Genomic DNA, 13,851 nt, shown 5'->3' with positions numbered 1-13,851 from the left:
AAAGTGAGACTGTAAGGCAAAGGGGATGTGTGTTTCCAATTTTGATAGCTACTCCTTACTAACAGAATAGTGCTGGTGTTTGTTCCTGTTTAGCTGTGATGAGGGTGCCTGTTTCTCCTCCCTTTTGCCAGCAAAGTGCTGTATCAAATTTTGTCTTTGCCATCCTGGTAAGTGGTAACGTTTCTTTGGTTTACATTGTCTTTCTATTATAATGAGTGATGTTGAATATCTTTCTTTTATTTAAAATTTATTTTTAACTTTTAAAATCCTTTTTTTTTTTTTTTTTTTTTTTTTTAAATTTTTTTTAATGTTTATTTATTTTTGAGACAGAGAGAGACAGAGCATGAATGGGGGAGGGGCAGAGAGAGAGGGAGACACACAATCGGAAGCAGGCTCCAGGCTCTGAGCCATCAGCCCAGAGCCTGACGCGGGGCTCGAACTCACGAACCGTGAAATCGTGACCTGAGCTGAAGTCGGACGCTCAACCGACTGAGCCACCCAGGCGCCCCAATCCTTTTTTTTTTTTAAGTTTATTTATTTTGAGAGAGAAATCAGGGGAGGGGCAGAGAGAGGAGTGAGAGAATCCTAAGCAGGCTCCTTGCTGTCCACACAGAGCCCGATGTGGGGCTTGAACTCACAAACCATGAGATCATGACCTGAGCCGCAATCAAGGGTCAGATACTTAACCGACTGAGCCACACAGGTGCCCCTTATTTTTAAGTAATGTCTATACACAACATGGGGCTTGAACTACCAATCTGAGATCAAGAGTTGCATGCTCCACAGCTGAGCCAGCCAGGCACCCCTAAAATCCTTTCATTTTTCAAGTTATTTCTTTTTTTTTTTTGTCTACTGTCTTTTCGGATACTTTGCCCACATATGTCCAGGTGCTCTTTGATAATGCTGTAAATGTCATTGGTCCATGTGGCTGACTTCTCTGGAACAGACTCTGTTGACTTCTGTGTGAGCCAAACCTCTTCTGGTCATAACTCCCAGAAATTTATTAAAACCAGCCGGTGCAGAAAGAGGGATTTTCTAGAACCCCAGTGGAGCTGGGCCTCACAAAGACTTGCTTTTGGGATCACGGTGCGTGATGTTTCTGTCACTGTTGGCTGTGCAGCTTTTTCTTTCTCTGTTTCTCGTCTGTTGCACATGGTAGGAAATGTCTAGTTGTCCAGTCACCGGAAACCAGCCTCAAGTTTCAGTAGAGAGAATATCTTTAGCTCCTTCTGGAGCCTCCCAGGGTGGGGACAGGGGTGGGATGGGTCATTCGCCTTTTCTGCCATTGGCAGCTGTCACTTGCATAAGCTTCAATTGGGAATCCTGACCTCTGTGTGGTACCAGGGTGCAGGGGGTGCTGTGCTGGCTCAGGAGGTGCTGGATGCGTGGACAGAGGACAGATGCTGCTTTTGCTCAGGGTCTGGAGTCCGTTAGAACTGCTTTCCAAGGGAGTTGCTACAAAAACTAATGGAAAGGGCCAGCAGAGTGGCTGGGAATGGAGTTTTTCTCTTTTTCTCTGAGTTCTGACAAAGCCCTCCTGGGACATCATGCCTTCCCTTGTCCTGACCTTGGCCATGACCTTGAGCTTTGTCATGGTCTCATGGGTGGACCTCAGGGCCAAAGCGATGGCGCTTCACACCGCCCAACACATACATACTGGCCGGATTTGCCAAGCGTAAATAGCGCATTCCAGTGGAAGTGCCGGCCCAGGCTGCGGGACGTGCTGGCGCCCCCTCCTGGTCGGCAGCGGGAAGGCCTGGGAAGGCCGACCCGGAGAGCTCGAGGCTGGGGCTGGGCTGCAGCGCGGGCTGCCGGCTTAGAGGGGGTTCCTGAGGGCCCGTCACGCGCTTCAGCCGCCCCGGGAGCGGGGAGATGTGGGAGCAGGGCAGGTAGGCAGGAGTAGAGCGGGGCTTGGGCAGGAGTCCGCCGTCCGCAGCATCTGTGGGGAAAAGCTGAGGAAGGAGGCAGCTTGGTCGCTCAGCTCAGCGCAAGCCCCTCTCCTCAGGCGCTGGCAGAGGTTACGGGATTGCCTTGCCACCAGAGAGGGTGGGCAAGAAGATGGCGTTCCAGAACCCGTTATTACCTGCCAGGCTCCAGGCCCGTCTCCTGCTCCCCCACAGCTCCCCTGCTCAGGCCACAGAACCTCCGTGTTAGACAGCAGATTAATTTGAAAATTGAGTTGCAGCTGGATGAGTTGATGTCAACTTCAAAGTTCAGTGGTGTTTAATTAAAGCCATCCAGAGACGAAACCCGCTCCCAGGAAATTATTCTGACCGAATAATTAAAGAGAATAAAGGTTAGATTTGTATTTCTGGCTGAGTCTGTGTTGCATTCGGCATCTCCAAAACATGAATTCCATTAACCTTTCGTGAACCAACATTAAATTGCTTTCAATTAGTTGTCATTCTAATTAAAGCAGAGTCGCACAGAAGAGCCTTTGTTTATGCTCGGTGTCTGTTCCCTTTTCTCCTCTGGAATTACGTCTTCTTGAAGAAACGGTCATTTGGAAAATTGTTTGTAACTTTGTGTCTGCCCGTCCCTCCTTCGGTCAGGACCTATTCATTGAACGTCTGGAAGAATCGGGGAGGCGGGCCATGGCCGAAGGCTGGGGTAAGTCTTCACTGCTGTGGCTGGTTGAGGTGACTTGCAGACATGTGTCCCGTGGCTGCGGGAGACCAGGTTGAGGAATGGTTAAGTAGTCTGCCCAGCCTGGGAAGTTGGTCTGCCCAGGAGGGCTTGTGGGTTGCGAGGGGCGTGCGCTTGCTGCCATTAAAAACAGAAGAGGGGGGGAGGGGAGGCGCCTGGGCGGCTCTGTTGATTAGGTGTGTCTGACTCTTGATTTTGGCCCAGGTTGTGATCTCACAGTTTGTGAGATTGAGCCCCGCATCCGGCTCTGCGCTGACGGTGTGCAGCCTGCTTGGGATTCTGTCTCTTTCTCTCTCCCTCCCTCCCTCCCTCTCTCTCTCTCTGTTTCTCCCCTGCTCACTGTCTATCTCAAAAATAAATAAAGAAAAACAGGGCGGGGTGCCTGGCTGGCTCCGTTGGTAGAGTGAGTTGACCCTTCATCTTGGGGTTGTGAGTTCGAATCCCATGTTGGGTGTGGAGATTACTTGAAAAATAAAATCTTAAAACAGAAGAGGCAGCTTGACTCTACTTGCAAAGACAGTCATACCTCAGGCTTTGTCCCCAAGAGCCGCTCAGGCCTGGGGTTTCTTAGTGCTATTGGTCACAACCCCCTCCCCCCCCCCCCCCCCCCCCCCCCCCCCGGCTTCTGAGCTGGCTCTGCGAATCTTGTTCTTTTCTTTCCTGGTTCCCTTGCTCCCTGGGCTGTCTCCGGCTCTTCACGAGTTTTATGTGTTTTTTTTGTTTTTTTTTGTTTTGTTTTTTTTTTAACATTTATTTATTAGTGAGAGACAGACACAGAGCGTGAGCAGGGGAGGAGTAGAAAGAGGGGGAGACACAGAATCCCAAGCAGGCTCCAGGCTCTGAGCTGTCAGCACAGAGCCCGACGCGGGGCTCGAACTCACGGACCGCGAGATCATGACCTGAGCCGAAGTCGGACACTTAACCGACTGAGCTACCCAGGCACCCCACGAGTTTTATGTTCTTAACCTTATGGGCCATCAGGTGCCCTGTTGTCCTTTCCCACAAGACTTTGCCAGGAGCAGGTCTGGGCTTATTTGAGGATAGATAAGACACCCTGTTCCCCTGTCAGCCCGATCTTTACCATCACTAACCCTCAGCACAGACTGTTCCTTCTCTAATTGCTGTGTGCCAGATTCTGTGGGGCAGGAGAGACCAGAGAGGGGTGACCCTGTCTCTGGTCTCCAGAGTTCACGGAATGATGAGCACAAGCAACGTGCGACAGAACATCTGGAGGCGGAGGCAGGGCGCGGGGAGGAGCAGCAGGGACGGAAGGGCCACTGTGTAAATTGCGTAGTGCATTGCAGGTGGGGAAGGACGTTGGCCTGAGGGACGAGCACGTGCTGATGTGTGAGAGCATCTTGCATGTGCGTGACGAGGTGGGGAGACAGGAATGTTAGAATCCGTGACTGAAGAGGGAGGCTCGGGCCAGCTCATGAACGACCCTGGCGTGTGTGCGTGGGTGCGTGTATGTGTGCGTGTGAGAGCGAGAGAAAGGTTCCGTTGTTGACTCGGCTTGGCTTCTGGGCGGGTGGAGGCACAAGATGGCGGGTAAACAGCAAGGCATGTTTTGTTAGGGAAAAATGGATGGTCTGTGAGGCCTCTAGGCAAAGAATTCCGATAGGCAGTTGGGTCTGGAGATAGAAATTGGAGAGTGAGGGGCGCCTGGGCGTCTCGGCTAAGTGGCCGACTTGCGCTCAGGTCATGATCTCATGGGTTCGAGCCCCACGTCGGGCTCTGTGCTGACAACTCGGAGCCTGGAGCCTGCTTTGGATTCTGTGTCTCCCTCTCTGGCCCTCCCCAGCTGGTGCTTGCTCTCTGGCTCTCAAAAAATGAATGAAAATGTTAAAAAAAAAAAAATTAAAAAGAGAAGAAAAGAAATTGGAGAGAGAGCAGGATTCAGGGGCAGTGGTGTAAGTGAGGAGCCAGAATGGGGGAAACAGCACTATTTGCAGAGTGGGTGGGGAGGAGAGGGGCTTGTGGTGGCTCATAGGGGGAGCATGGACACGTTATATGGAAGAAGCCAGACACAGAACATAGCATGTGATTCCACGTATATAAATGTCAAAACCAGGAGAAACTAACCCGTGGTGATAGAGGTCAGCCTTGTGAAGAACATTCCGTGTCTTCATGTGGGTGATTACACGTATGTGCGCATATAGACCGATACGCTAAGATCTGGGCGCCCTACTGTAAGTTACACCTAAACAACAGTCTTACCAAAAAAAAAAAAAAAAAAAAAAAGGATGGAAGTGTAGGGAAGGAAAAATAATTTTCTTTCCCCTCTTCTGACTTCTTGGCCCAGACCCCTGTCATAAAAGATTAACAAGAGAAAAGAGTTTAATAACATGTTTACCCCCTGTGTACATCATGGGAGATGCCCGGGGGGCAGTGACTCATCCCCTGAGGTGGCTTAGAGCTCAGGCTTCAATAGCTCTCGGGAAGGAAAGGGGAAGGCAGGCCTCGGAGGGGGAAGAAGACGATTTTTGAGGAAGGTGAAAGGGCCCTTAGAAGAACAGCTTGTGACAAAGCTTGTGAGCATGTGGCGCCCCGCTTCTGGTCTCCTCTCCTGTGGTAATGGCTGAAGACACCCCCAGGGAGGGGATCTGTGACAATCGAGTTCCTTTGGGAGCATCTGTCTTGAGGCAGGAAGGGGGTTCAGAGAAAGGCTCTCCCTGCATCTGCTGGTTTCCAAGTGCCTCCAGCCCGAAGGCATCACTCTACCAGAGTGGCATATCTTTGGGTGGCGGGTTTTTTGCTACACTTCGGAAGGAAGATGGAAGGAAGGGAGGAAGGAGGGAGGAAGGAGGGAGGAAGACGGAGGGAACAAGGAAGCCTGGAGCCTGTGGTGTCGGGAGAGGGTGGATATTCAAGGAAGAATGAGGGCCGGTGTCGCTCACGCCGAGAGGTGCGGCCACGGGCTGGCTCTGTAGGGCGGCGTGCGTGTGACCGTGTCCTCGGAAGCCTCCCTGCCAGCCCTCCCGTGTTCACTAGCGTGTGTTCCTCGCGCTGTCGAATGGGGGGCATAGAACAGACCCCGACGTGGAATCCGAGCAGGGAGGGGGCGCGATCCTCAGGTCACAGCCATACCCGAGGACTCTCCCGTGCTCTTGTCCGTAGCTCCCACCAGTGCGAACGGCCACGTCTGTGGCTCCCTGCGTGCCCTCCCCGCCGAATCCCTGTGTTTAAATTTGATAACGTTTAATTTAAAAAGGTGATTAATGACTGTAATTTAATTTAAAAGAACTGTCTTCTATTTTAATGTGTGGGTTTCCCATAGAAACCACTTCAGCTTCGGCGGCCCTCCATGGCGGCTTTATTAAGGGAGCCATCTGCAGGCTTTCCTGGCTTTCCTGACAATCTGTCGTGCTGCTCCCCGCTTCCAGTGCAAACACTGTTCATTGTGTGGGAGGCTCCAGCCGGCCGTCGGGAGGGGACAGCCTTCCCTCCCTGTGCGTGTGGCACAGCTGGGCTCTTTCTCTCCTGTTCTGTGGATGCTGGGCCTTCACTGGGCAGGTAGGGGCAGAGCCCAAAGCTCGCCGGATGGGCCTCCCCCGTGCCTCGGATGCTGTGCGTGGGTCTGGCCCTCGCTGATGGCACCTAAACTTACCTAAGCCCACAGTGAAAAATGGCTTTCTCATCTCAGCTTTGTTTTCTCTGTCAGATTCCTCACTTGCCCAGAGGCAGGGCCGACCCGTGGTGCCACGAGAACCGGATTGGATCTTCCCGATGCTCCAGGGTCCTGTGAGGGCTGAGTCTTAACACAGTTCCTCCAGGAGGGAGGGGACTCTTGGCTCAGCCCCGAATTAATTCATCTTCTAAATGGAAATGTCAAAGCCTGGCAAACATTCCTGTAATGATTCTGGTGAGGGGGTATTCACGGGCAGCAAACAGTAGGCCACGTGAAAATGGATTTTGCCCGGGAAGCCGGGCTCTGTCTCTCTCAAGGGAGAAACCTTGATAACCTAATCTCAATTCTGCACCGGTTTCTGGAGGGCCGCCTAAGGAGTGGAATTTTTTTTTCTTGTCATTTCATTAGTTCTGAATAAGGGAAGGTGATTCAGCTCCGGCCCCCGAGGGCAGGAAGCAGCAGCAGGGTCGCTTCAGGAGAGGGTTTCCGAGAAAGGGAGTTTCCAGATCCGAAGAAGCCGGTGAGAAACCAGGAGGGAGGGGTACCGAGTGGCCCAGCCAAGCGGGAGGACACCAGAGGGCCATCTTCCCTCCGTGCCTGTCATCCGAGGGGCTCACCGCCCGGTGGATCCTCAGGGCCCCCAGGTCGCCTCTTGCCCCCTCCCCCCCACTCCATGGCAGATGTCGTCTCCACCTTGCCTGAGATGGGCTAGGAATTCTCCCACAGACCCTGGGAGCCAAGCGCCCCTGACAAGCAGCCTGTCCCCTGGCAATTACTAACCAGTTGTCTGTAGTTTGGTCATTTCAAGAATGTTATGGACATGGAAATACAGTTGATAAGCTTTCAAGATTGGTTTTTTCACTATGAATAATGAATACTCTTAGGCTTCTAAATTTTCATGTATCAATGGTTCTTTTGTTTGTTAAGTAGTCAATTTAGAGGGAATGCATGTGTGTGGGGGGAGGGGCAGAGGGAGAGAATCCCAAGGAGGCTCCGCCCTTGCCAGTACCGAGTCTGAGACTCACAAACTGAGATGGTGACCTGAGCCGAAATCAAGAGTCAGGTGTTTAACCGCCTGAGCTACCCAGGTGCCCCAGCATCATTTTTTATTAAACATAAAAATTTCACCTTTTGGCTGTTGTTAGAGAATCTAAGCAATGGGTGGGTGGTTGCAGTAAATGACCAACCCAAGATTCCTTGGTGAAGGATACTCGTCACGTTTCAGATCATATACTGTTTATAGCATGCAGTTAAGTTTTCTAACTTGGGGGGAAGCCGACTTGGCTATATACGAATCCTAAACTATCCCACCTTTCTTGGTTACGTGCGCCGCGAGGGCAGGGCCGGGTCAGTCTGGCCATCGGGTTCCCTGCTGATCCCGGCACAGCTCCTTGCATGAGGCAGGTGGTGACCAACACCTGGTGCGTGGACGACTCCTTCGGATGTGGTGCCACACACACGTCCCAGGTAGCCCGCTGGCTACCACTTGGAAGGTGCTGGCGGCAGAGGACGTTTTTATCTCAGGGAGACGAGTCTGTAGAATCAAGAGGACCCGCCTTGTCCAGACACCCGACTCAGGTTAACCGAACTAGTGTTTGGCGGTTGACATGGTAAGAGAATGCCGGCTTCTGGTTTCCCTGCTCCCAACCAGGTTTCCAGGTCAGCCCAGCCCGGTGTTGGCTAACTGGGCATCACTGTGCGAGGCAGGCTCCGAGGACCTTTCCCGAGCGCTGTGGCCCGGTGGCTGTGTGAACATCCAGAAGGAAGCGGGAAGATCAGGTATGAAGGCTTGGCTTTTTACTGAAAGGTTATTTTTCCCACCTGGGACCATTTCTTCTGGTACCCTCTGTGTTTGCCGTTCCTGTTGTGAGATCTGGGGAAAGTAAACTCTGCCAGGAGTTGAAATCTGCCTCTGGAGCCGGTTTTGTGTCATCCCACTAAGATGTTTAGCCATCAGCACCGTGATTATGCATATTCATCTCTGTGTCGATGGGCGGCTCCCTAGGAAGATCTATTTTCAGGACCACATGCTTACATTGCTGAGGGACAGGAGGTGCAAGATCAAAGCCCCGTGGCCGAGCGGGGCCTGCCGTGGGATGGGGAATGGGGACAGAGTGGAGAATGCACTTGGCTAATGACAGAAGTTGCTACGCTCCTTTTTGGGTGTAATGGAAATTGCCCAAAGCTTGAAAAATGAGGGAGCAGCGTCGCCAAACAGGTTTAAACTGAACATTAGGGACGGAGGACGCATGTGCCTGACTCTGGCCAAAGAAGGCAGGAAGAGCAGGCAGTTGCCGGCTGCAGGTGCCACAGGATGATGTAAGGGCCTGGAAGCTTCTCTGCCCTGCGCTCTGGTTATAGGGGCGGCGGGAGAGGGCACTTGTGCATGAGAAGGGTCCCTTCACCTTTGTGACTCTCTTCGCAGCCCTGTGCTGTCTTCTCCGGGTCTGATTGCTTCCTGTGGTTTTTCCTTCTGCTGCTCTGAAATGCTTGCTATTCGTTTAACCTAGTTCATCCTTTGTATTAACGGCGACTAAATGGTCACTCTGGAGGCCGGAGGACCTGGCTTCCAGCCTTGGCTCGGCCACCTGCTAGTAGTGTGACCTGACTTCTCTGTTCCTCAAGTTGCCTTGTGTGTAGAATGGAGAGAATGGAGTTTAGGATTGTTGGAAGAACTGAATGAGTTAACACACGGAAAGCACGTGTCATCTGAGGTGCCAGCTGTTACCGTGGAACAGCAATTAGGTATGTGGCGGGACCGGATTTTAGCCACGGAGCATTTGTTTTTTGTTTTTGCCCGTTTCCTGTTTTCGTCCTTTGAGATACAGAAGTAGCACCAGTAAGTTTTTTCTGCCATATTTCAGGATTGGTTAAAAACAACCACCACAAAAACGTGTTCGGTTCAGTAAGCCACGGTCTCCCGAGGACGTCACCCAGGGATGCAGAAGTGAAACAAGCTGACGTTTCCAGAGACGGTGAGACTTTTTTCCGTTTGGGATTCTCTTTATTCTTTTGCCTTTATATCAGAGCATTAAGGGTTATCGTAGGGATTTAGTAACGCACGTAGAGTAGAAATTCAGGTTTTCTTTGGAATAGGTGAACCGGTTAGCACAGAAAGTGTAACATTATGTATGACCCCGTGAGGAGAGCAGGAGCTGCCTCTTTACAAAGAGTTACATCTGTGTTTTTGGGAAAAATGCCTGAGACCTTTCTGTGGTCCTCGAGGACTCCAGTCCTGGGCGTCCCAGGCCAAGGCGGCTGCTCCAGCAGGGACAGGCTTCCGTGCTGGCGACAGATGGGCAGCCTGCGGGCAGGGGCTTCCCCCACTCACTCCCGCAGCCAAGTCGGAGATGGACACAGGCTCCCTGTTTCCCTAGCCCCTTGGCCGATTCTCCAAAGATTTACCCTCCTTCTCTCCTCCTCCCTCCCTGTTCCTAAAGGATGTCTGTCTCCTAGTTTGAGTAGCAGAGGCGCAAGCTTTGAGGTTACAAAACATGAAGTCCTGGCCGGTATCGAAGTCTGGGAACACGGGCCACTTCCCAGTCTCCCAGCTCTTCTCCTCGCCCGCAGGGAACACTCCCGGCACGTGAGGGCCAGGGTGATGGGACCGCGCTGGGCCACACAGGTGCCCCGCCGGCAGCTCTCCTTGCCCCAAGTCCTACATGTCTGCTCTTCAGGCCTGTCAAGAACAGAAACATGTTCTTGAACTCTGTTTCAGTGCCAGCTCTAAGCTGGAAACCTAATTCCTTCTAGAAGTTAAACCAACACCTCAGTGTGCTCAAAATCGAATTCATCATTTCCCCCTTTGGGATCCCCTTATGTTATTGAGAGGAAAAAATCACATTGTTCAGTGAGTTTGCTCAGATGTGTCAGCCCTTCTGTCTCCGAATCGGTGAGGTAAGTAATCCCTACCCCACGGTAGCCTCTCAGGGGTTCGTGTCTGTGGGCGGTTGCGAACACAAGATTCAGGGTCAGTGCGGATGAATGAGGGAACGATGAAAACCCCATCATCTCCGTGCCTTTAAAATGGAGGACCGTATGGAATGCTCCCGATCTGACTTTTCAGAGAGAAAAAGTCGTAGCAGCCGGCGTATGGTTGTGGCGTACAGAGGCTCTGGGTCCCTGCGCAACACAGGGGGGCCGGCGACAGCTGGGGCCGCGGCGCCCTCCGGAGCGCGAGGCCTTCACAAGGGCTGACGCGGGGCGGCGGCGACGGGAGTCCGTCCGGCAGGTAGCCAGGATCACCAGGGTTATCCGGTGTTAAACGTGAGAAAGCGTAGTCGTGAAATAAATGAAAATGAAGCTACTCGCCTGTTAACTGGGAGCATAAATGAGAAGTAATTTCCTCTAACATAACGAGATGGGAGTTCGTTCCCACCAGGATGGTTGTGTCCACAAGCGGTGGTCAGCTGATGGCTGGACAGCGTGGAGACGAGCAGCACAAGCAAAGGAAGAGTCAAGACACAGGAAACATTTTGATTATTTTATTTCATAATCTTCAAAATCTTCTGCCATGAGACAGGAATGCATGATAGAAATGGCTCAACATCTTCACATGAAACACTTGGATTCATTTTCATTCACAAGTTTTCTAAAAACATCTACAATTTCATAATCCCACCCACCTGCAACCATTATCACAGATTTAATTGACCATTAAACAGTAGTTGCCAGCAAGAGAGCTGGAACGCTTCTGCGCATTAGTAGTGTCTTTTGAAACTACCACCCAAGAGTATCACCGTCATAAATCTCATTGTACACAGCAACCGCAACGGTGACTGGTGTCCCAGGCACACTCCCTGCTGATCGGAGAGAGCTGTATCTCCCAGGTAAAGAAATGCTTTTTCTTCTAGAACTACTCGTTCATCTCAGTATTTTTCTTGCAGGGAAGGAGCACATGCTGATCTTGATGGTTCAGTTACGCTAATAGGCAAGTATATATGCCTGGCATTTATTGATGCTCTCTGATAATTATGTACAGAACATACTGAAAAGTGGATTGCTTGGAATCTAGGTCTCTTCTTTTGAAGAGAACTCCTTTGAGGTTTTTTTTTGAACTGTAAACAAAAGGAAAGAGATATACGTGGACATATACCTATACACATAGAGATATACACTGAGTATTTTCAATGTGGTGTATATCTTCTATAGATACACACAGAGTGTCTACACTCACCCCTTCACACATACCCACACCCTTACATACAGCATGTGAATATAAATGTTGTGAGTGTCCTTGGGAGTTCACTGGAGTTTGTATATTAATTACCAAATGGTGATGAAATACCTGATTTGTATTACTCCTGAGAAGATACTAGAAGGGAATGACAGTTCTGATGCACTTTGGAATGGCACAATCACGTAAACACTTGCATACTTAAGACTTCTGAACTCAAAGTTTCTAAACATGGTCTAACAACAAAAAAAAAAACAACAAAAAAACAAAAGAACAATTCAGCAAGTTAAAAAATAAATCAAAACAGTATTTTATAATCAATGTATAAACAAATATATAGGAAATGCGTATTTGTCAGTAATTATTTTTATAGTAGGAAACATGTACTTAAGAAAAACATAGTTATCTGACAAAACTTAAAACAAAACCCCCCTACTATCCAATGCATAACACACGCGTTGCCCATGACAGCAGAGGGCAGCCGTGTCAGAACTGCAAGGCCTTGCAGCAACTCTACCAGAGAAAAATGAGCATATGTAGCAAGTCTGTTAAGTATGCAATTTATAAAAAATGACTGTGACTGTTATATTTCTATAAAAAAGAATTTGTAATTTGCTGAGTGTCTTATCCCTCAATGTAATCTGTATAAAAGTTACAATAAAACCAATGAATTTCAAGCACCAATTCAAACTTACTGTATTTGTATTTCTCCTGTTATGAAAGAGACAAATTATGAGGAAGGCTAAGTTCAAATTAGCCAAGTAATTATTATAGTTTTATAGGCATGCGGTTTCTTCTTCCATTCATGTGGATGCCAAACATTACAAAATGTTTCGGCCAGTAAAGGAATCCTTGGAGGAACCCATTATTTCTGAGAATTAATGGTTTAATATACATTAAAAGCTCTTTAACAAACCACTGCTTTCTTAGTTTTCAGATACAACAGGTCTGCACACAAGAAATCAAGGGACTGTTCCTCATCACGACTTAGAAAGGCAGCATCTGGACGCCTACCGCTAGTGGAAGCAAAGGGCGCTAGGACTCAAGGCAACACCATCGCTTGTGGCGAGACTGAAGTTTTTAACTAAAAAATTTCCACTAGACAATTGGGGTGGGAGGATAGCTCAGTAAGAGAGTGTTTTTTTCTTCCTGATTTCTTTTTCTGCATCAGGGAAAAAAAAGTAGCACAGTCTGAGCCAGTAGATGAGTAACCGTGTTTGTGATGCCTCTGGTTGTTCCTGAAGAAGACTTGTTCAGATAACAAGGGGTTGATTTCAAATCCATACAACTGCTGTTTTTGTTTCCAGTATTTACATCACACCACTTACATACGTGGTCATTTCTGAGACATTAATGTTTCAGTCTCTCTCGCTATTAAGAGTTTGGTTAATTTTCAACACACACCAAACAACCGACATGGTCGGCTGCATTTGAGACTGAAGGTAAGACCACTGAAAACAGATCGTGTGGAAACGCAAATCGCAATCAATAGTGATCTGCGTCGCTTCCCAGCCTGTTATCTGAACTCTATCACAAGATCACATGCAGCTGAAGGAGGAGAGAGACTCGGGCTGAAGCCCTGGTGTTAAGACAGGGCTGGGGGGCCTTGCCGGTCCTCGGTAAGAACAGATTCACTCTGCTCCTTGCTTATCTCGCTGGATGGCTCCTCAAAAATGGGCTCACCGAGGTCCTCGCTGCCCCCTTCACTCTGTTCCTCGATGTGGTCTTCGCTGGGCTCCATGGTCTGTTCCAGGCTGTTCTCCAGAAGTGTGGGAGAATTGCTTATTCTACTTTCGTCTTCAGCTGCCTCATTTAAGGGCTGGGACGGAGGCGGTGTGGGAGTATCAGACTGCATGACACTTTCAATGGAAGAGATGGGGGCTTTGGTTAGAGTACCATCGGCTACGATCTCATTTTGAGGCAAAGGTAACTTTTCTACAAGTTTCCACTGAATGATGCTCATGTCTTTTCCACCAGTTGAAATCAGGTGACTGTCACTGTGTGTAAAACTGACATTGGTGACATGGCTGCTGTGGGCGCTGTACTTGTGACTGGGAGCCTGTGTGAAACAAATCAGACCAGAAAATTAGCCTCATTCCTTACATGCCTCCTTACAGCAATGAAAGTGACTAGGTAAGGGAAGTAATTCAGTTTCTGAAACAGTAATTCAGACCAAAGCCACAGTCATCAAATCTGGGGAACAGAACTAGCAGCAATTTCCTTTCAATACCTACTTATACGGGAGAAACAAAACAGAATAATTGGACACACATCCATACCGTCGACCATATATTTTAAAAAATAACGAACAGTCTGTCTCTTCTGGATATCAGTTTGGTATACTTATACAGACATTAGCCATTATTCTGCTGAGATGGCTAAGGGAGAACTTACTAGGCGG

General features: G+C 49.5%; 2 protein-coding genes across 13 annotated transcripts in view; one reads left to right on the top strand and one right to left on the bottom strand.

Annotated features, from left to right (window-relative positions):
- The first annotated feature begins 542 nt into the window (after window positions 1-542).
- Window positions 543-11,877, top strand: LOC132691804 (uncharacterized). Of its 2 annotated transcripts, none has more exons than XR_013554752.2 (3): window positions 543-2,610; window positions 7,926-9,019; window positions 9,139-11,877. XR_013554752.2 is itself a non-coding variant. In XM_081795218.1 (3 exons), the coding sequence occupies exons 1-3, from the start codon at window positions 7,882-7,884 to the stop codon at window positions 9,327-9,329; spliced, it is 483 nt and encodes a 160-aa protein (XP_081651344.1). In that variant the 5' UTR covers window positions 4,638-7,881; the 3' UTR covers window positions 9,330-11,877. The 2 variants fall into 2 exon arrangements, 1 of the variants encoding a protein (XP_081651344.1); XM_081795218.1 differs by lacking the exon at window positions 543-2,610 and having other exon boundaries at window positions 4,638-8,053; window positions 8,900-9,019.
- The window catches only part of EML4 (EMAP like 4), a 160,291-nt gene continuing 157,183 nt past the window's right edge, over window positions 10,744-13,851 (bottom strand). For all 11 annotated transcript variants that reach the window (XM_078444776.2, XM_060653455.3, XM_081795216.1 and 8 more), the window contains one exon: window positions 10,744-13,509. In XM_078444776.2, coding sequence (XP_078300902.1) covers window positions 13,036-13,509 — 474 coding nt within the window. In that variant the 3' untranslated portion in view covers window positions 10,744-13,035. The remainder of the gene's footprint in view (window positions 13,510-13,851) is intronic.

Source organism: Panthera onca, chromosome A3 (genome assembly GCF_046562875.1).
Source record: "Panthera onca isolate mPanOnc1 chromosome A3, mPanOnc1 haplotype 2, whole genome shotgun sequence".
Lineage (NCBI taxonomy): Eukaryota > Metazoa > Chordata > Mammalia > Carnivora > Felidae > Panthera > Panthera onca.
This window is presented reverse-complemented; position numbering and strand designations above follow the sequence as displayed.